The sequence below is a fragment of the Camelina sativa genome, chromosome 14 (genome assembly GCF_000633955.1).
Source record: "Camelina sativa cultivar DH55 chromosome 14, Cs, whole genome shotgun sequence".
Classification (NCBI taxonomy): Eukaryota; Viridiplantae; Streptophyta; class Magnoliopsida; order Brassicales; family Brassicaceae; genus Camelina; species Camelina sativa.
The window spans coordinates 4,106,430-4,128,201 of NC_025698.1; the positions used below are offsets into that span (position 1 = coordinate 4,106,430).

The 21,772-nt window shown below is 35.8% G+C and overlaps 5 protein-coding genes across 8 annotated transcripts; 3 read left to right on the forward strand and 2 right to left on the reverse strand.

Annotated features, from left to right (window-relative positions):
- Window positions 78–2,022, reverse strand: LOC104739544. 3 transcript variants are annotated; one of them, XM_010459937.2, is made up of 2 exons: window positions 1,108–2,022; window positions 78–740 (listed from the first exon to the last, which is right to left on the reverse strand). In XM_010459937.2, exons 1-2 carry the CDS (start codon window positions 1,442–1,444, stop codon window positions 244–246), a joined length of 834 nt encoding a protein of 277 aa, XP_010458239.1. In that variant the 5' UTR covers window positions 1,445–2,022; the 3' UTR covers window positions 78–243. The 3 variants fall into 3 exon arrangements, with proteins under 3 accessions (XP_010458239.1, XP_010458238.1, XP_019091600.1); XM_010459936.2 differs by having other exon boundaries at window positions 78–964; window positions 1,356–2,020; XM_019236055.1 differs by having other exon boundaries at window positions 78–603; window positions 995–2,019.
- LOC104739545 (transcription factor PIF3-like) lies at window positions 2,692–7,402 on the forward strand. Of its 2 annotated transcripts, XM_010459938.2 has the most exons (8): window positions 2,692–2,797; window positions 4,324–4,723; window positions 5,206–5,310; window positions 5,411–6,296; window positions 6,390–6,497; window positions 6,589–6,654; window positions 6,749–6,814; window positions 6,894–7,402. In XM_010459938.2, the coding sequence occupies exons 3-8, from the start codon at window positions 5,240–5,242 to the stop codon at window positions 7,296–7,298; spliced, it is 1,602 nt and encodes a 533-aa protein (XP_010458240.1). In that variant the 5' UTR covers window positions 2,692–2,797; window positions 4,324–4,723; window positions 5,206–5,239; the 3' UTR covers window positions 7,299–7,402. The 2 variants fall into 2 exon arrangements, with proteins under 2 accessions (XP_010458240.1, XP_019091585.1); XM_019236040.1 differs by lacking the exon at window positions 2,692–2,797 and having other exon boundaries at window positions 4,312–4,723.
- LOC104739546 (transcription repressor MYB6-like) lies at window positions 13,316–15,093 on the forward strand. The gene is made up of 3 exons (XM_010459939.2): window positions 13,316–13,626; window positions 13,709–13,838; window positions 13,974–15,093. The coding sequence occupies exons 1-3, from the start codon at window positions 13,494–13,496 to the stop codon at window positions 14,806–14,808; spliced, it is 1,098 nt and encodes a 365-aa protein (XP_010458241.1). The 5' UTR covers window positions 13,316–13,493; the 3' UTR covers window positions 14,809–15,093.
- LOC104739548 (pectin acetylesterase 1-like) lies at window positions 16,369–19,075 on the reverse strand. The gene is made up of 12 exons (XM_010459940.2): window positions 18,699–19,075; window positions 18,417–18,499; window positions 18,192–18,321; window positions 18,025–18,098; window positions 17,846–17,932; window positions 17,633–17,757; window positions 17,493–17,553; window positions 17,345–17,398; window positions 17,167–17,244; window positions 16,972–17,074; window positions 16,728–16,873; window positions 16,369–16,593 (listed from the first exon to the last, which is right to left on the reverse strand). The coding sequence occupies exons 1-12, from the start codon at window positions 18,946–18,948 to the stop codon at window positions 16,540–16,542; spliced, it is 1,245 nt and encodes a 414-aa protein (XP_010458242.1). The 5' UTR covers window positions 18,949–19,075; the 3' UTR covers window positions 16,369–16,539.
- Window positions 20,534–21,644, forward strand: LOC104739549 (germin-like protein subfamily 2 member 1). The gene is made up of 2 exons (XM_010459941.1): window positions 20,534–20,801; window positions 20,902–21,644. Exons 1-2 carry the CDS (start codon window positions 20,681–20,683, stop codon window positions 21,444–21,446), a joined length of 666 nt encoding a protein of 221 aa, XP_010458243.1. The 5' UTR covers window positions 20,534–20,680; the 3' UTR covers window positions 21,447–21,644.

Genomic DNA, 21,772 nt, shown 5'->3' on the forward strand with positions numbered 1-21,772 from the left:
AACAATATGGACTAGAAATTTGCAACTAATCCCATCACCCAGAGTATGTTACAAAACATAAACGAGGAAGAACGAAATTATGACAAATCAACAATTTCATTTAGTTCCAAAGATTCCTACACATTTTGTAAGTAAACGATCGAGATATAACATGAGCAAAACCAAAATAGTGAGATAAACTTACAACAATCTACATTTGAGACCGAATCAGGAATCAGCTTTGCTTGTAAGAAACATCGGATTTCATCTAGAAGCATCATCTTCTTGCTTAACTATAGCTAATTGCGTTGAAGGATTCTGTTTCTCTGTGCCTCCTCCTCCATTGTTCTTGGTGGTAGTAGCAGCAGAGCTCTCTGTTTCTTTCACAGTAGTACCATTATTAGATGCAGGACTCTGTTTTGGTTTCTGAGGATCTATGACTCGATCAACGGAAGATTCTTTAAGCTTCGGAACAACCGATCTTGCCTTCTCCTTGGCGTCGAGCGTCACAACATGCTCAAGAGCCTCTCGTGCTCTCTTCCTCGCCAAAGCAGCTTCTTTTCCTCTCCGGTCAGCATCACACTTGGCTGCGATAACAGCCTTGTTCATTGAAGAAGCAGCGATCTTGGCGGCGCATAAGAAGGCTTCGGAGAGAGATTTGTCGATTGAGCGAGAGCCGTTTTCGTCGACGATAAGGCGGAAGAAGGAGAATGAATTAGGGTTCCGGCAAGGAGGACAGAGGTAGGAAGAAGCGGGTTTGGCTTCGTCGGCGCAGTGGATGTGAGTCAAGGAGTGGCACTTGGAATTGGAGCAAGCGACGCGGCGGGAAGTGTGCGGCGGAGATGAATCGTAGAAGGCGAAGCAGATGGGGCAAAACGACGTCGGATGGTTGCGGAGGAGGCAATGTGTGCAGAAGAAGCGGAGAGTGCCACGGAGACGCACTGTGTGTATCACCCAGGAGTCTCGGCTTCCGCAATCGTCGCATCTTTCTGTTAAATAGGTTTCTGATNGCGATCTTGGCGGCGCATAAGAAGGCTTCGGAGAGAGATTTGTCGATTGAGCGAGAGCCGTTTTCGTCGACGATAAGGCGGAAGAAGGAGAATGAATTAGGGTTCCGGCAAGGAGGACAGAGGTAGGAAGAAGCGGGTTTGGTTTCGTCGGCGCAGTGGATGTGAGTCAAGGAGTGGCACTTGGAATTGGAGCAAGCGACGCGGCGGAAAGTGTGCGGCGGGGATGAATCGTAGAAGCCGAAGCAGATGGGGCAAAACGACGTCGGATGGTTGCGGAGGAGGCAATGTGTGCAGAAGTAGCGGAGAGTGCCGCGGAGACGCACTGTGTGTATCACCCAGGAGTCTCGGCTTCCGCAATCGTCGCATCTTTCTGTTAAATTGGTTTCCGATGCATCGGAAGACGGCGAGGTTGACGTCGCCGTCGTTGTTGTTTGTGTTGATGATGGAAGATTCATACTTGTGTTTCTCTGACTGTGTGTGGTCTGGGGTGCGATTTTGGGAAATTAGGGTTTACGCCCTTTTTCAATCGCGAGGAAGAAACAAATCCACGTGGACGTTTCGTTAAAAACGATGTCGTAAACATCCTCGACTAGTTGGGCCGAATGATTGTATATTTGTATGTCTCTCTTGGGCTTATTATTTCGATTTGTGTAATCCGGTCAGTTAATCAAATTAAGATTTTTAGTTAAATTCGGATGAGTTTAAAGTTGGTGTACAACATTTGATTTGTTTTTTTTTTTAAGAGAGAAACAAATTAGGAAATAGTTTTTTGTTCACAAGACTTGGTGTAGAGACTGAAACTAGAATCTCTTGGCGTCGTTGGCGACTTGGTCAGTTGGCCCTATTCGATAACACATTTGACATATATACGACGAGTTAAGTGCTTTGCTTCTCTTTTTTGGACTAGTTACAAAACTTACAACCAATATATAACGTAAGGAAATTAAAAGCTTTTAAGAATACCAAAACGTATATAATAAAATCCATATATCAAAAAAAAAAAAATCCATATATTAAGTAGAGGTATAAATATGTCGATTTTGGTTTGTTTCCGATTCAATTTTAAATCACAATAATCTAACTGGGTTTGGTTTTATAGTTGAGATTGTTTAGTGTTTTTGGACTATCCAATAGGTGGGGACGTGTTTGGTTATGAGGATAGGGACACGGCAAAGAGTGTCAACGTGTAGAAGTTCATTGCATATTGCATAACATACGTACATACATTTTACACATACTGATTCTTGTTCAAATATTGTTTCTGGTCAGTATTTTGCACCAGATCAACCAAAACAAGAAAAAGGCACTTCGCACTAAAGGCAAATGCATAATTATTCTCTCCTAGCTATATCGTGTTCATAGCATAATGCCAGTTTTGTAATAGCATATATCACACGTGTCATATGTCTTGTACCCTCAGAAGTTACCACGTGTATAGAGTCACCTATCACCGTCGTGGAGAATAATTTACTGATCATGTTCATCACCTAAAGGTCTTCCAACATTTTTGCTTTTGTGTTTGACGTAAAGTGACGTTTTTGATGATATATATAACATGTATCTGACCTTTTATATTGGGGAAGGGCCAGTCCCAAAAAAAAAAAAAAAAAAGAGGGTTTCTTTTTCCTAAGTTTGTTCATGAAAATGAGGTAAAAGATTTTGCGTATCTTTATATTGTTAATACACTGTAGAGTAAGAGATCATAAAAACGTGTTGTTGGCCTATTCCACGGCGGATTGAGAGACTTTTGCTGGGACAGGCGACAGGGTCTTGTCATTTAATTTGAGTTTTGGCCTTACACATATATAGTAAGCACTTCGATGTTTTTGTTTCGTGTTTACTTATTTATTTATTCGGCTGTTTATAATTCTTTGCTGAATGAGAGATGAAGATAATTAAACTACAGTGATGAAATCAATAATGGTCCATGCAAATCCAAATGGGTACTCACATTATCCAGTACTTGGAAAGTTTCTCAAAAATTCGGTGTTCAAGAGCATATTCAAATTCAAAGGATTATAAATTCCTTATCTAAATAAATCGTATGTCAATTTTTGTTTTATTTTTAATCTAGTGATGGACAAAGAGATAAACTACATGTAGTACAAATATGAATTTAAAAAAATACAATTTACGGCATGCTTTAGGATTAAGCTTCTAGAAAGTTTAGTGCACTACGGGTTGAGTTACGTATCTTAGAATCTAATTTGCATGGCGGATTAGCTGACATTTAAATTATGAAAAAAACGTGATCAACCTAAACGAGAAATTAACCAGAAGATGCTAACGTTTATAAACAAATAGATGTTATAGATGTGGTTTTAACAATATATAACTTACGTAAAGAAAGGAAGAAAATAGATTCTAAAAGAAATGCTCTAAAATAAGAGTTCTGAATCAGTATAACAAGTCCTATGATTAAACGAAATCTCAATGATTAAAATAGCAAATGATTGGTTTTTCTTCATCAGTTATTAGAAGAACTTGCTGAGTGAGTCCCAAACTTAAGGATGATTAATATATAGTAGTAAAGACTTAATAAAAATAAAAAAAGTAATGATTAGGAAGTCAAATCTTATAGTATGATTTAAGATAGATAAGAGAGACAAAGGGTTGCTGAACCCCACTTGGAGTGTGATGCTTTTTTGGCAGTGTTCCTTTATGATAACACATCAACACGACTTTTAGTGTGTATCACAGGCCCATGACACTTAAAAGATAAGGCGATAACATATTCTATAATATACCACCATTATTTTTATTTTTTCATATTTATGTATTTAACTATTAATAGACACACCATGAAGTTAATTGTAATAATGCAAAGGACCTGTGTCATGTAACAGAGACAGCCCAAGTGTACAGGGGGTCGGTGGGGAGAGGTTTCAATAAGAAATTTAATAACCATGCCCCAACTCTCTTCTCTAGGTCCATTTAGCTTTAACTTTCTCTCGTTTATTAAAAACACTATCTTGTAAAAGCAGTTACAATGTTAAATTTAAGGATTGTATGATACCGTAATTCTCATATAGTACATCAAAATAAAACATTTATTTATTTCTACTAATAGCCTTAAAATCCACTAGTATAGTAGTAGTAGTAGTATACAGCTATTTTTGAACGATAGACCTAGTCTCGATGTTGACAACCAAGCAAACAAAAGTAATCAGTAGTACTATACTACTTGTGTAAATCACAAAGATCTAGTGAGATGATTATATTTAGCTTTTCCTTTTTAACAAAAAAAAAAAAGAATTATAGTTGGCTTTTCTTAAAGATATGTATATGTAATATTAATACAAAATTACATATTTATGTTGGTCATAATTTATAGAGGAGGACGGGGGCTAATGATTCGGGGGACGCTAAAAAGTTGAATGTTCGAGGGGAAACGTCTCAGAGACTGTGTGAGAGAGATAAAAATATCAAATCCTCTACTCTCAGTTGTGCACAGTGTGCGTGCGAACGAGATTTTGATTTGGTCCCCTCTCTCTCTCTCTCTCTCTCTCTCTCTCACCGTCTTGTGCGTCGAGTTGTCTCCATCTCTCACACTATTCTCTCTCTGCCCGCCTACTACTTTCTCAAGATTACTCTCACTCACTCCCATTCGCCGTCTTCTTCTCCTCTGCTCTTCTCGATTCCTCCTCCTTTGCATTTGGATTGATGCCACTTTAACTCTTCGAGGACCTCTCTCTCTCTCTCTTAAGCCGGCTAAGTACGACCCCTTCTCTCAGGTCAGCGACGCATGATTGATTTATAGAATAGGTTTCTGTTTTGATTCTCAGAAGAAGAAGAGTAAAGTTTTGATCTTTTGTTTCTGGGTTTTGGTTACGGTTTAGGGCACAAGACGATAAGTTTTGATTTTTTTTTTTTTTTTTATAATCTGTTTTGTTTTAAGAGATGATTGATTGATTAAGCTCCGATGAGTGTACGTACACTCTGTTTTGAATCGTTCTTCTTCAGTGTGTGATTAAACAATTGGGGTTTGACTCATAATTTTGGTATTAAAAATTAAGTGCATCTCTCTCTGCTGTTTTGTTTATTGCATATTTGATAGAGACATTGATTTCTTTTCTATTTCTTTTTTTTTTTCATCACAATTTTTCTATTTTGGGAATTGAAGTTTTCTAATTTTGGAATTGTAGACTGACCAATAGCTGTTTCTAGTAGGTATTGTTTGGCCTAATTTGGTTAGGTTTGTGATTTCCCTTTTCAGGATCAAGATTCTCTCTCTGTAAACGGCAAATACCATGCCTTTGTTTGAGCTTTTTAGGCTCACCCAAGCTAAGCTTGAATCTGCTCAAGACAACAACTCTTCTCCGTGAGTCCCATTCATTTGTCTATCTTAAGAAGAAAGAAGCTCTCTAGTTTCAAGTTCATTACTTTCATGTTTACTTATTTATTCTTGTCTTGGAAAACAGACCTATGGATGAAGTTGTGGAGCTGGTGTGGGAAAATGGTCAGATTTCAACTCAAAGTCAGTCAAACAGATCGAGGAACATTCCTCCACCACAAGCTGTTCATCAACCAAACTCTTTGAGAGCTAGAGATATTGGAAATGGGTCAAAGGCGACCATGGTGGACGAGATCCCTATGTCAGTACCATCACTGATGACCGGTTTGAGTCAAGAAGATGACTTTGTTCCATGGTTGAATCATAACCAATCCTTAGATGGATATTGCTCTGATTTTTTGCGTGATGTGTCTCCTGTTACTGTCAACGAGCAAGAGAGCGATATGGCTGTAAATCAAACTGTTTTCCCCTTGTTTCAGAGAAGAAACAATGGCAACGACTCAGCTCCCGCTGCTTCTTCATCACAGTATAACGGTTTCCAATCGCATTCTCTGTATGGAAGTGATAGAGCTAGAGATCCTCCTAGCCAACAAACCAATCCGGATCGGGTGACTCAGACGCAAGAACCACTGATCCCTAATAACAAGCCTAGTTTGGTCAACTTTTCCCATTTCTTACGCCCTGCAGCTTTGGCTAAGACTAATAATAATTCTCATGGCACTAAAGAGAAGAGTCCTCAAAGCCCCCCAAATGTGTTTCAGACCAGAGTTCTTGGAGCGAAAGACACTGAAGATAAGGTTTTTAATGAGTCTGTTGCTTCTGCGACGCCTATGAATAACCAAAAGGCTTGCCTTATTTCAGAGGACTCATGTAGAAGAGACCAAGAGAGTGAAAAGGCCGTTGTATGTTCTTCTGTTGGTTCGGGTAATAGTCTCGATGGCCCGTCCGAAAGTCCTTCACTTTCTTTGAAGAGAAAGCATTCAGATGTTCAAGACAATGACTGTCATAGTGAAGTGAGATAAACTCATATACATTATTTGATCCACATTACAATCTCGTATCTTTGCTGTTTTCTTCAGTTTTTGCTTTTCAATATTGTTGAGCAGGATGCTGAAGAAGAATCAGGAGATGGAAGAAAGGGAGCAGCACCATCTCGAACAGGTTTGGGTTCAAAGAGGAGCCGCTCGGCTGAAGTGCATAATCTCTCTGAAAGGGTGAGTGTGTGAAGTCCCCAAAGGGTTTTTGTCCATTCTCAAACTCACAAAAGATTGCTCTATTTGGTAGCTTACTGTCTTCAATTTTCAGAGACGGCGTGATAGGATTAACGAGAAGATGCGTGCCCTTCAAGAACTCATTCCAAACTGCAACAAGGTAATGTTTTTTCTCCCGCATTGCCAAACATCAATACGAACGAATTACAATGGTTATTTCTAACTTGAACACATTACTGTTTCTGATGGTAAAGGTGGACAAAGCATCGATGCTAGATGAAGCAATTGAGTATCTCAAGTCACTCCAACTTCAAGTACAGGTAACACCTCTCATTAGTTACTCTATAATATCGATAAAAAAGTCGTGCAACCTAATAATCTAAACATAATCATCATCAGATCATGTCAATGGCGTCTGGTTATTACATGCCACCGGTTATGTTCCCACCGGGTATGGGGCATTACCCAGCAGCAGCAGCAGCGATGGCAATGGGTATGGGAATGCCCTATGGAATGGGATTGCCTGATTTGAGCCGTGGTGGTGGTTCCTCGGTTAACCACGGACCACAGTTCCAGGTCTCGGGGATGCAACAACCAGTGGCAATGGCAATTCCACGTGTCTCTGGTGGTGGTTTCTTTGCCGGTTCTTCAACGATGGAGATGAATAAGAGCGAGAATGGTTCGGCTAGAGACTTACCGGGTTCTAAAGATCAAACAAGGACGAATAACAACAATAGTAGTAACTTGAAACCAATTAAGAGAAAACAGGCGTCTTCTGATCAGTTTTGTGGGTCGTCTTCGTGACATAAATACAACAAACGTAAGGACTGATGTATTGTTTTATCTGTAGCATTCAAACAATTCAATTCTAAAAGCCAAAACTTAATAAAAATTAATTTGTGTTCTTAGTTTTTTTTTTTGGTGATTCTGCTGTCTGTCTCTATAATTCCTTTTTAATTTAAAATGTTTTTGTTTATACTATTAGTTTTAAGATACAGAGCCAACTGTGGGTAATATAATATACAGTATGTGTCTGTGAATTTATAATGTTTTTCTTTTTTGGTCTAGTAGTTGTCGCATGAACTTAAATCGCTTTCAAAAAGGTTAATGTAGCGTGAGGAGGTTCACTATATATCTTAATAAGATAATCTTATGGATCTGGCTGGTTAAACAAGCGTGACGGGCTTCTCAACCCATTTTGTCAAACAGCTTTATTGCGTCATTTTTTTGTACGCGCGGGACTGTTGACCAAATCGTGAAGCTGATATACCGAAACCAAATTTGAAAATACAGAATTTCAATTCATTAACTTTGGTAACATATGTGCTGGAAGAGGTTTTGTTTGTTTGGTATGAATATGTGTTTGAAGGTTAGGTGTATATAAGACTAATAAGCACTCGTGTTTGAGCAACATTATACTGTATGTAATTTATTTTACGTAATATTAGTTACATATATAACAATCAGTGCATGATATAGTAGCTCAAAACATGATTGTCTTTGACAGAAAGATCTAAGGGAATCGCCGGTTAGGGTTAGGTCTCGGGAGGAGTAGTAGAGCTAGAAAACCAGAGTTGGAGATGTTCATTTCTCGTAGGCGCGCGCTTATTTAGCAAAATATAAAGAGATGTTTCTGTACACGGTAACACGACCAGCATATTTTTAACTATACTAAAATTAATTATAGGACCTTTTTCACCGATCTTGATCTTGTTTTTTAAAAAACTTGGCGTAAACTACTGTTCAGCGTAGTGAACCGAACCGAGTCTCTCTCTAACTCTGCACCGTCACAAACATGTTTGCATCAAAAGGACTTTTTATAAATATATTGAAGAGAGAATTCCAATAAACCTGTCCTTCTTTAGTTTGATGAGACTTATTATAAAAACTTAACTTAATCAATTTTTTTTTAAAAAGACACTTTAGTACAGGAAGTGCCGGTGGACTAGTGGAAAGAGAAGAACAAAAAGGGTTAGACTACATTTAGATTTTATACCTTCTAATGGAGGTTGATTAGACAGCTCTAACTAATTACGGAAAACAATATAATGTGTTAGAATTCAAGCAGTAGAAAACGGACACGTCGAACACCTAGAAACACAAATTGATGAAAATTACACGAGGTTTAGATTAAAACTTGAAAGAGAAGAAAATGGTGTTAATGTGGCAAAGCAAAAGAAAAGTTAAACATCATTTTGCTTTTGGCCACACTAATATATCAAGATTATATATGATTATGTCTTCTCTCCCCCCCTCTCCCTTCTTACCAATTAGATTGGGCCATATTAGAGAGATATTCAACCATACAACCTTTCTTTTCTCACTTTTAATCAAACTTGATAATATTATTTGCCTTCTGTTCTAAGTTTGATCTTTTTCTCGACCACGAATCACAAAACGCAAAACAAATGATCAATTTTGGAAAAGCAAATTAGGCAAAAGCAATTAGTAAAACTAGTAGATAAACACATTTATATTAAAAACTTTTTCAGTATAATCCAAAAATATATATATATTTTTAACTGGAAACTACAATATTAGATTTAAAGGACTTCATTAAAAAGTATAGTACTGTATCATCAAAAGAAATAATTATGATAATATTAGATTTAAGTTGTAATTTACATTATATTAGCTTATACTCCATCTTTTAACTTGTGCATAATTATTTATCAGAAACATTGCTTTAGTTTTATGGAGGAAGATTTAGAAGAAACTTAAAAATATATAAAATAACAGAAATAATGAAAAGGGACCTTTAGTACAAGTGCATGCATGTGCTAATGTTTCCTTGATGATGGGATTAGTGCTAAACGGGCCAATTAAGATGCTATACAATTGAGGTCACTTCTCATTGGGCCCTCTCTCTCTTTCTCCGTGACTTCATCCTCTTAATCTAATTGTACTCCACTTTATAATTAGTCCCTTTCTCCTTGTCTAATTAATTAAATTCTTGTTAACACAAAAAAGCCGAAAAATCTCCCATCAACATCGTTGTAGAACGTGAATAAAAATTATGCACTTCCACAAACCTTTATTGAATGCATCTTGCGTTAGTCAATATAATTGGTGGTTATATCTTAATCTAGATTTAATTTGGTCTAAATCTCTTAGTTATAGAAACCTAGTGTACAAAAGTAAACAACCATACATTGATGTGTCATGTATGTAAATTTAGTTGGAGCCAAGAAAATAATAACTAAGTATAAGGTTTTGTATCACTTGACTTTTAACAAATGCTTTTACATTAATTTTTGCTAAAGATTATTGGAATCTCCAATGATTGGTAAATGAAATCAGTTTTGGGTTCGAAAACCAAACATTCTAAGCTGCTTCTTGGAACTAGAACTCACTTTCATTATTTGGTTAACACATTTAAGAATAACTAAGAAATTTCATATACTGTCAAAATATATATCAAAATATATCTGACAAAAAAGGTGGTATAAAATCATTTTAGAAGACACGTTCATTAAGTTTTCAAGATAACGAGGACTCTTTTTCATATATATTTATACAATGCAGTCGCAGATTACAAATTCTAATGTGTTGTGAATTATAATATATATATTAACATACATCGATACCAAATGAAACCGCCGTCAAATCATTCATGTTATTTTATGAAATTTTGATAAAAAAGGGAACCCTAAGAACATAATAGGGCCTAGATTTAAGGAAAGATCTATTATACTATAAGAGACGTGTTAAGTGTACAGCCTCTTCTCCATTATTTTTGTCGGCGAAGATGTTATAAAAGCCTCGTGAGTTGTAAGTTGAAACAATGGCGAACGACAACGACCGTATGATGTTACCTTTTCTCACTTCTCTACTTAGACAGGGTTTCAAATCACCTTATTAGGAAAAAAATCCCCAACGGAAATATAATGACAGTGATGATACTTAATTAGCTTAAAAAAAAAGTAATAGATGAGTGATTGATAGTTGGGTTGAGCAAACAGCTCATATATAGACTTTTTGGTTTTAATGGTTGCTACGATAACATATATATATATATATATATATATAGTTACAATGTTAACTTCTATTGCACTGCATGAACATCAACCATGCAAACAATCATTCATGATCCCCACCAAAAGCAGGGTTCGTAAAAGAAAAAAGAAAAAACTATAAACTTTAAATTTTAATTACGTTTATGCATGCATTCATGTTAGTCTGCGGCTATAACCACACCACCACATTATTTCTTGATTATTATTGGAAATAATATACATATATATAATTATGAAGTTTTTTATATAATGATTTTAGTTTGCAGAAATATTTTCAAAAGCAAGAAACCAATCTGAGAACTTGTAAACAAAAAATATAGATGCATGCTCCTAATCAAATCAAAATGATCAACGCCTAAAAATTCTGAAAGCAGATATGGTTTGTATATAATGGAAGGGCTGGCGGCGGATATATGTATGATTGGCTTAAAATCATGATGTTGATGATGATGATCAAATGATGGGTCTCAATCATGCATGATCCTAATCGAATATGTTCCATTTTTTAGGGGCTACTAATATTATATAGTTGTACGTAGTTCAGATAAGTGTTTTCTTTTCCATGATATACTCCAAGAACGTGTTGATCGATTGGTATTAGTTTATTGAGTATGATTAAAAAGAAACTCGCTGAAATTGCAAAGTCTATTCCATATATTATTCGCGCTTCTCGTAATTAATCATTTGGTGAATTATATAACTCGAAGTATCTTTTGACAGCTTTGGTTGGAGATATTATACAATAAAATCAACTAGTTAGTTCTTTTATTTTATTGTGTTCGATAATGAGACATTTCATGTCGGTTTTGTGTATTATTATACGAAGCGACATTATTGAGCGAGTTTTCTTAATTTTTGGGTTCCCCAGCATGAACAATGGCATTGAACAAGATATTCTCTCGTTAACGGCTTCTTAATACTCTGGACAAATACAAGATAAAGCCATTGGTTGGAATCAGAAATAAGTTATATAGGGGTTTCATTCGACTTGTTAAAAAAAAAGTAGAAAATAATGTAGAAATGCAGTATAATTAACTTGGGTTCGGCCACTTATAGCCACCACCATGCTTCAAGATCTTAATGAAGTCACAAATGAACACAGTCATCAAAGGCCCATGCCTACAAGCATTCTCCTCAAAGCGCCCTCTCTTTTTTTCCTTGCAATAGTTGAAAAACAATTTCTATTAAAACAGACTTCTTTTTGTAAAGTAAAAGCTTAATAATAGTGAAGTTTTTTACATTATAAAAGAAAAAAAGATAAGCAAATTTTATTCATATACGTGTAGCTCTTTTTACCCCCACGATATTTATAAAGATTGGGTCCCAATATACAAATGGATAAAATGGTAAGAGTCTAACGAGAGGCCGTCTCTAGATAACGTAAGAAAGCTACAAAACTCAACATGTGAATATTTGAGGGAAAGTTTTAAGTGAATGGACAAAGAATATACCCTCTCTATTATGAATCGTTTTTAAGGGCAAAAAAAAAGGGAGAAAAATGACAAAGAGAAGTGAGTCAATTTCAAATTAAAAACGTATAAAGCAAACAAAAGAGACACTTAATTATTCTCATTCATCTGTAAAAGTAACTATATTTTTAAAGCAAAATTTCTAAATTCCGTTATGTAGCCATTGAATTCCATTTAATCATTTCTGGAAATATTAACCATTGATGACAATTTCTTGCTGGTTATGAACCTTTCCCATTATTTCCTTTTACTGATGCGTTCATCTTCACAAATATTTAGTCCTCATTTAGCAATTGCTTTTAATTCATTGCAGTAATCTTTCATGAAGACAACAAACAACTCATCTTTGTCCTCATTCTTATCTACACACCATCTATTATCTTATTTTAATTGTTCCTTTCTCACTATAAAGAATTTTTGTATAAGCAGTTTGACCGCTCTAGTAAAAAAATTGGTTATAGTGACAAATATTTTGGTCTTAATTATAATCGCCACTTTTTTCTTCCTCATTTTTTCTACTCATTTTCACTAAGTCACACATCGCAAACATTAGCATGACGAATTGACGATGTGGTAACATATATTCAAGTAGAAAAGATGTTACGTATAATAGGTCAATGCATGTGTTTCAATAGTTATGAAATTTCTTAGTCATATTCCGTCAATATTTGATATTATTGTAAATACTTTTTCCATAAACACATTGACCTATTACGTAACATCTTTTTTTGTTTTTTTCTAGGCTATATATAATTTGATCTTGTTGGGATGGAAAATTTCCGAAAAAGAAAAAGAACGAAAAAAACTCAAGAAAAAGTTACTGAGGCCACGCCGGTTTTAGCTGCGTCCTGCGTGGAGTGGTTCGTAACATTTTCTAGGACAGGCTGAACATGAATGAGCATGTCTCCACTACTTAGTAAGACTCGCACTGATCACAACTTTTAACTCTAAAAAAAAAAAAAAAGTTTTCGGCGATTGATTAGATTGAAATTAATATATGTCTATCATCATACTTTAATCGCTGCATTTGAACGTATGATCATAATGGGTCCATTTAGAGATGACGGATGTGTGATGATTAGAATGATGTAAAGGTCAAAACTACATGAACTCCATTTCTGAAACCTTAACTTTCTTACCATTGGTGCGAGCCAATCCGACGTGGACCAATCAAATTTCTTCTACAAAGCTTAAAAAAATTACACACTTTTTTTCTCTCAAAAAAAACTGTAACTTTTAGAAAGGGAATATAGTAAAAAGAGGGCATGAAATTCAACAAACCCTATGAAGAAAGTGACTTTTCTTAGTTCTATTAATAGTCTATCTCCCTCTCTCTCTGCAGATCTGTTACTTCATTTTCTCTTCCTTTTTTTCTTTTAGATTCCATTAGCCTTGAAAAGTTTCATATACATTCTCTCTGCTCAAAAACTCTTTTTTCTTTCCATACTTGTAAAGAAACACGAGAGCTTTCTTCTCTTTTTCCTTTGCACAGCATTGCAGCTTCGATAAACTAAATGGGGAGACATTCTTGTTGTTACAAACAAAAGCTGAGAAAAGGGCTTTGGTCTCCTGAAGAAGACGAAAAGCTTCTCAATCACATCACTAATCACGGCCATGGCTGTTGGAGCTCTGTTCCTAAACTCGCTGGTAAACATTTTCTTCCTTAATTCCCATAATATACTATTAGAAAGCTGCTTTTTGTAATGAAAATTTTGAGTCTACTACACAGGTTTACAGAGATGCGGTAAGAGTTGTCGACTAAGATGGATCAATTACTTGAGACCTGATTTAAAGAGAGGAGCTTTTTCTCCAGAGGAAGAGAATCTCATCGTCGAACTTCACGCTGTCCTAGGAAACAGGTAACAATTACTTACCAACGATAATGCTGTCAGAGAAAACAGAGGATCATGTTTATGTCTTAACGATAAGTCTCCTCTGTTTTAACAACATCTTAAGTTTCCTCTGTTTTTGGCTCTGCTCTGTTTTTTAATCAGATGGTCACAAATTGCGTCAAGGCTTCCGGGTAGAACCGACAACGAGATCAAGAATCTATGGAACTCAAGCATCAAGAAGAAACTAAAACAGAGAGGTATTGACCCAAACACACACAAACCCATCTCCGAAGTTGAGAGCTTTAGCGACAAAGACAAACCAACAACAAGCAACAACAACAAAAGAAGCGGTAACGGCCACAAGTCTCCTAGTTCTTCCTCCGCGACTAATCAAGACTTCTTCCTCGAAAGGCCATCTGATTTCTCCGACTTCTTCGGTTTTCAGAAGCTTAACTTCAACTCCAATCTCGGCCTCTCTGTGACAACTGATCCTTCACTCTGCTCGATTATTCCGCCGCAGTTTAGCTCCGGAAACATGGTTGGTTCTGTCTTTCAGACGCCGGTATGCGTAAAGCCATCAATTAGTCTTCCCCAGGACAATAGTTCGAGTCCTGTCTCCGGAGGAGAACATGTGAAATCGGCTGGACCAAATTGGGAGTTTCAGACAAACAACAACACCTCAAACTTCTTCGACAATGGCGGATTCTCATGGTCAATCCCAAACTCTTCTTCTTCACAAGTCAAACAAAATCACAACTTCGAAGAAATAAAATGGTCAGAGTATTTGAACACACCGTTCTTCATCGGGAGTACTGTACAGAGCCAAAGCTCTCAACCAATCTACATTAAATCCGAGACAGATTACTTAGCCAATGTTTCGAACATGGCAGATCCTTGGAGCCAAAGCCAAAACGAGAACTTGGGCACTACTGAAGCTAGTGACGTGTTCTCCAAGGATCTTCAGAGAATGGCCGTCTCTTTTGGTCAGTCCCTTTAGCTTTTTTTCTTTTTTATTTCTTAATTCTAACAGATGTAGAAGAACAAAAAGATATACAATATACAATACGTACAGTGGATTGAAGTGTTCTGTATATTTCATGGGTTAAAAAAAAGAAGAAAAAGGGAGCTGTCTTTATTTTTATGTTTATTTTTGAAGTGTGTTTTATACGTCAAATATTCTTCTTTCTTTTGCAAACCTTTCAGTATCATACTGTATATTATTTTTTTGTTTTGTCATGAAGATTTATGTGTAGTATTCTTGATGATTCATCAGATTCAGAGAGGTCTGTGTTTGCCATTAATCCGTTGAAGAACAATAATGAACGTAAATAAATCTGTTTCTCTCTGTTTCCGTGAACGAATTGTGATCCATAGTCACATCCCTCATCATTTTTCAGACCTGTAATGAATTAAACGACAAAAGAAAACATAAAATTAAAAAACAAAAAATGATAAATAAAACTCAAGTGGGATATTAGCTCAACTAATAATAATAAGAAGAAGGAGTACACCTTTTTTTCTTCTAAAAGGACCCAAGTTTAAAATACGTATTTAGGAAAATGATTTACGTAAGTTTTCTGAAATCAATTATTATTACTTTCACTGTGTCGATATGTTTAGTCTTCTTGTCTGTCTGTGCTTTTAACAAGAGTCTTGTCAGAGAATTGGAATTGTCCCCATTGACCAGAAACTTATGTTTTGGCCGGCGTCGGAATATTCTTTCGCCGTGGAAAATTCGGAATAGCTCGCGGATTTGACCTTAATAAAACATGTAGGAAGTGATGGGATGATTTTCAAATTTTATTTTTCTGAAGTCAATTAATTAACTACATAACACTATCTTTTACTATTTCAATCCAAAACAACCACTTTTTACTTTTGGAAATAACCTAACGCAATAACTCGACCGGTAAGTAAAAGAGTGTTGAAATGTTTTGTTTGACTTTAAAGTTAGTCTAATTTCAACGTTAAAATGTCAGGGAGAAAAAAAAAAGATAAATCAGTTTGCTCAAATAAAAGATTAAACACGTATGCCAAAAAGATTAATCGGGCCGGGTGAAGATTTAAAAGATATCATGAAATATGCATTTGCATTATAATAAGGTTTAGTGGAACGCGAGAGTGCATGTGAAACGAATAATTGGTGCTATATTAAACCAAATAACCAATCATTGTGTTAGCCTTTGATTGGCGTATGTTATGTAAGGATGATGATTAACAGAAACACTTGTCGCGGTTTGTTACTTGTTGATTAAATAAAGATATACTTGTGAGCAAAGAAACGAGGAGAAAAAAAAGAGAATGTCGTGGAATCTTTGCTTCTTTTTTTTTTTAATCTCCTATGATTCGTTCACTTAATATCTATATATTTGACGTCGAGTATGTTATATACAACGACGTTCGGAAATTCTGAAAATGTGTTGGCACTAGTACCATTCTTTCATTATTAGACATACTGAAAATGCGGATATTATTAGACAAATACCATTCTTTCATTTTCGATAGTGAAACTTCGGAGATCTCTTGTGCGTAAAGAAATAGAGAAAAAACCTTGGACGTCTTATGACTATATGATTTGATAAGGACAATGATACAACAACTACATGCATGTATATAAGATTCCCTTCTCTGCCTTTGTATTAAAACGTCAATTTTAGTTGATGTGGGTGAAATAAAACAAACATATCATAATGACGATTTTTGATAATGTCTCAAGGATAATCATACTCTACGAACGAGCTTTTCTTTCGAAATACCAGTCTCCAACTGCTACAGAAATCCCCTGTTTTCGTTTTTCCAACAACAAGGCACAAGCATTATTTTTGTACTTGCTTTCAAATCAAAACAGTGTGTGATCGAAAAAATATGAGAATCATGATCAATTTTAAACTTATTAGCGTTTTTTTTTTTTCTCACCTTAGCTTTACCCGCTCCAGAGTTTCCAGGAAACCAATCATATTGTCTCTCCGCTTGACAATGAGCCCATCCAGAGGTAATCAACGCTCTGTTCTTGCTAAACGTCGAAAAGGTCTTTAGCGCATTTAACATGCTTATCGTGAAACCTGAAACTCGGATATATTCCAAAGCAAGAAACAATATTGATCAGTTTCGTTAGATCAAAGAGTGGTAGGTTTCATGGAAACTTAATTATCATTCTTACCTTCCAAGAATTTCTTCTGAGAGGGAGTGCACCTGAAGCTAAAGCTACAGTTATGCCAACTGCGACTTGGATCAGCAGATGGTGGAGCTAAGCTATTTCCAATCTGCAAAGAAACAAGCTAGTTCAAGACAAGCAAACCCCTATTTTTCATCATAAACAAGAATCCAAAGATGGAGATGTGGAATTATAAATAACCTGCCACGCATCAACACCGGAGTTGAGAATAAACAACGGGGTCTTGACTTGGTTGATTATGTATTGAGGGAAGAAACACTGAGGGATATTGCAAGTAAGTTACATAAATGTGGAAACATAGCATCATTATAATTAACATAATTAAACACAATATTTATAAGCTCAGCAATGACTTTACCAAACTTGGATTGATATGGCTTGTACAGGTGCGAGGAAGCGTGTTTTGCAAACCCTAGAAGTTAAAAAAATAACAGTTTTGGATTAGCGTTCAACGATGTCTCTACATATATCATCAACATCAAGACATCCAAACGTTATACTCGTACCTGGGTGCTTACAACACCAGAATACATACGCCTTAAAGAATGACCTCCAGATACATCAACGCTTCAGTTACAAACAAGACATAATCAGTCACACAACTAATCAATATACTAATTTCATGAAAAACAAAAATACTACTCACGCATCGAGGAAGAAGCCAGCATCGCTCATGCATTTTACTTTGGTGGTAGGAGGAAACAAGTCATTGAAATCATCGCATCGTAAAATAGCTGCAAGACCGCCAGCAGAACATCCGTTGAGCAAAGCCTTAAACGTAGTATATATATTATATTAGTTAACAAAACTTAGGGTTAAAAACATAGTGATAAGTAAAATATGAAATATATAGATATACCTGTTTTGCCTGTCGCATTCCCTTCGCCATCAAATCTTCCATGACAGCTAAAAATATACGCTTTCCTCTAAACTGAAGTTGCGCCGCCTAATTGTAAGCAAAACCATAGGAATCTAAAGATATTAGTGAAATATATAAAGTCATGTATATATATTTGTAAAAAATAATAATTGGCTAACCTTGTTTTCGCTATCACCGCCAAAGGATGCGCCATCACAATACCGGACTTTTACTTTGTTCCAGTTGTAGAAATCTGCAACATTGATTTGTAACAAAAATACTCATTAACGATTTCACCAACATATATTACATTTTTGTTATACAATGGATCGATCTTGAGAAAAACCTGGATTCTCAGCGGCTTTGTTGCTTAGTATTCCTGTAAACGCCAACTCTTTCTCCATTAAGCTAGACGATCCATAACTACTATGCTTACGGTTCTGACAATCTTTTATGCTCGTACACCACGCACCTCCCTTTCAACAAAATTGTACGCTTATTCACGATCATGGCGATACGTAACTCTCTATACAAAAAGTTCAAAAGAGCTAGATATATCTTAAGTAAGAACCTGTAACTGAATGATCCAATTGTTTGCTCCTGAACCATAACCTCGATACAAATGATATCCAGGCACTGACCCATCCAGACACACTGCCACAAATAAGAATGTATCCTTGTGTCATGAAAATGTCAATCAAGAACTTTATAATGATAATATATATACATATATCTAAATTTCGTTTGCATGTTATATATACTTTTTCATAAATATATTACAAAAAAATCAACGGTCCAATTTTCGAAATCTAAATTAAATCTGAATTAAAATGAATGGGAAGAAGATAGTTACCCGCTCCTTTAGCATCAGCGGCTTGGACAAGAGTGAGTCCTACCATCAGAACATTAGCATTTGTTCCATTGAAATCGTTTAACATTCCTATTTCATCAAAACCCGTTTCCCCATTTGCAAGAATGTTGAAGAGAATGAGTACTCCTGCGAGACTCCAACCCCACAAAAACGTTTTCATTGTTTTCTTCTCAATGAATTTGAACGAAATGAATATATAAGTGGTCAGTACTGCAAGATGAGAAGAAAGCATCGACCCTGGTATTTTATATAAACAGATTTTTGTTATGGAAACTCAATTATAATGAAGACCAGAATGTGAGAGAGATAATTGCATTAAACTACCAGTCATTTGGAGAGATTTTATTAGTATAATTTGTTTCTTTAATTAGATAAAGGATTCGTGAATCATAATCTTGCCATTCAGATACTAAAGGATGTGACTGACAGATTGCATAAATCTAAGCTTGATATGTATACCCAAAACCTCCTTCTTGACACCACAGTTTTTTTTTGGTAAGATCTTGACACCACAGTTTGTGGACCTCATTTGATCATTAGGATATATTAACTTTATTATTTTATTGTAATCTCTTACTAAACGTACACCATTATTCCTTTAATATTCAGACATATTACAGATTTCATTAGATATTTCCATATTTCTTTCCACAAATATCAACAAGACAGAAAGTCATAGGAATATTCAAACATTTTGAAAAGTACAAATAAACAAAATGGCCTTGAAAAGTGGAAAAGAATTTTCAGATGCTTGAAAGAGTTCAGAAGCAACAAGACAAAGATTTAATGCAAAAAATTAGTGAAAAAGGTCTTCAGTAATTGTGATTAAGCTTTCAATCGGCGTTGAAAATATGTAATGTACCCAAATACTTTATTTGATCAAATAACCGAAAATTAGATTTCCTTGCCAATTTTTTTTGAATATGAATACAATATACAAAGAATAAAACAAATGTAAAACAATTGTCTCTAAATCATTTTTTCCTATTTCGTTGGGTCATTAAATCATGTTGGGACTGATTTTAGCGAAATTTCAAATCAACCTTTCTCTTTCTTTCTTTTTTCAACATGACCTTTTCTATTTTGGTCGCAGAAATAATATGGAGAAAAACTTTAAACAATCTTTTCGCTAATAAAATGCAACCAATTCTACATAAATATTTTCTCATGTTATTATTATTGTTTTTTTTTATATAAAAAAAAATATTTTCTATCTAGAAATTCAAGTTTGGCTCCCGAAATAAAAAACGGCGCCGTGTAGTGCCAACGACCAAATAAAAAAAAGAAAGAAACGATTTTGATGGGGCCTCTCTTCAATGCATAACGCGTCATCTTAGATGAGGGCTTTAAATACCAAAGCCCAAACTAAAAAAATTATCGATACACCTAACCCAACCCATTAAAGACGACGTCTAGCTTCTCTCACGCGCTTCACAACGCTCGTGAAAAGAAATTAACCCCTTTAAACACGGTCGTTGCAGCGAAACGGTGAGGCCACGAGCGTGTGTTTAATATGTATGATATGATACATTGATACTCACGCCACGATAATCAAAAATAGGATGGTATACAAGTTTTAAAAGCCAAAAAAAATCGAAGCACACTTTTGTAAATTAGCTTTAAATATAGTAGACAGATTAAGACAAACAGTTATTACCTGATACGCATTATTTTATTACATATTAGGTAATAATAATTCAATTTCTTATAAACCCATTAATATTAGGCAGTGCCGTGTAATACCAAAACTAATGTGAAGCCATGACCCATCCGTTTAGTATACGTTGACCTTTGACGTTTGTGTATATATTTTTTGACAGAGGAGAAGGAGAAAGTGAAGAGTAGCATGTTCCTTGCTTTTTCTTCTCAATGAGAAAAGTCATATACTCTCTTCAATTCCTCTATTTCCTTTATAAACAATAATTCTCAACTTTGTTACACAGCCCCACCACCACCACCAAACAATGGCTTCTTCTTCACCAACTCAAACTCTCCTCCTCCTCCTCATAGGTCTCACCGTCTTCATCTCCGCTTCCGCAGATCCGGACATGCTCCAAGATCTCTGCGTCGCTGATCTCTCCTCTGGTATATATATATTCTTTAATATAAAAAAAAAATCTCTGTTTTGTTCTCTGTTCCACTTACCTAAAAAGTAAAAGCTTCAATTTTTATTCTCTGTTTGCAGGAATCAAGATCAATGGCTTTCCTTGTAAAGACGCAGCTGCAGTAACACCAGCCGATTTCTTCTCACAAGGAATAGCTAATCCAGGTCTCACAAACAACACATTCGGTGCCTTGGTCACTGGAGCTAACGTTATGACAATCCCTGGACTCAACACACTCGGTGTCTCTCTCGCTCGTATCGACTACGCACCTGGTGGTTTAAACCCACCTCACACCCACCCACGTGCCACTGAAGTCGTCTTTGTCCTCGAAGGAGAACTCGACGTTGGGTTCCTCACTACTGCCAATAAGCTCATCGCTCAATCTATCAAGAAAGGAGATGTCTTTGCTTTCCCTAAAGGACTTGTCCATTTCCAGAAGAACAATGGTCGTGTTCCTGCCTCTGTTCTTTCAGCTTTCAATAGTCAGCTTCCTGGTACTCAGTCTCTTGGTGCTACTTTGTTTGGTTCCACTCCTCCTGTTCCTGACAACATCTTGGCTCAAGCCTTCCAGACATCTTCTGGAACTGTCAAACACATCAAATCCAAGTTCCAACCCAAGAAATGATCTCTTTTATATTCATTACAGTTTTTTTCTTCTTCCGGTTCTGTTTGATAAAGGAAAGATCTTTTTTTTCTCCTTTGATTTGTCTTATGTAATAAGAAACAATAACTGATGATCTTTCATTGTGCATTTTGAGCTCCATTGTCTCATGTATCATTGTTATCTTCTGTATAATCCAATTTTGTTTGGTTTTGTTCTAAAGTTGACTAAAAACAGGTAAGAAGTCGAGGTTGATCTAATCTAGAAGCTTTCAAATAGATATGAAAACAGGTAAGCTACCTTGATATAAAATAATCTACTTGAGAGACTCTTACGTATGGGCTTAATAT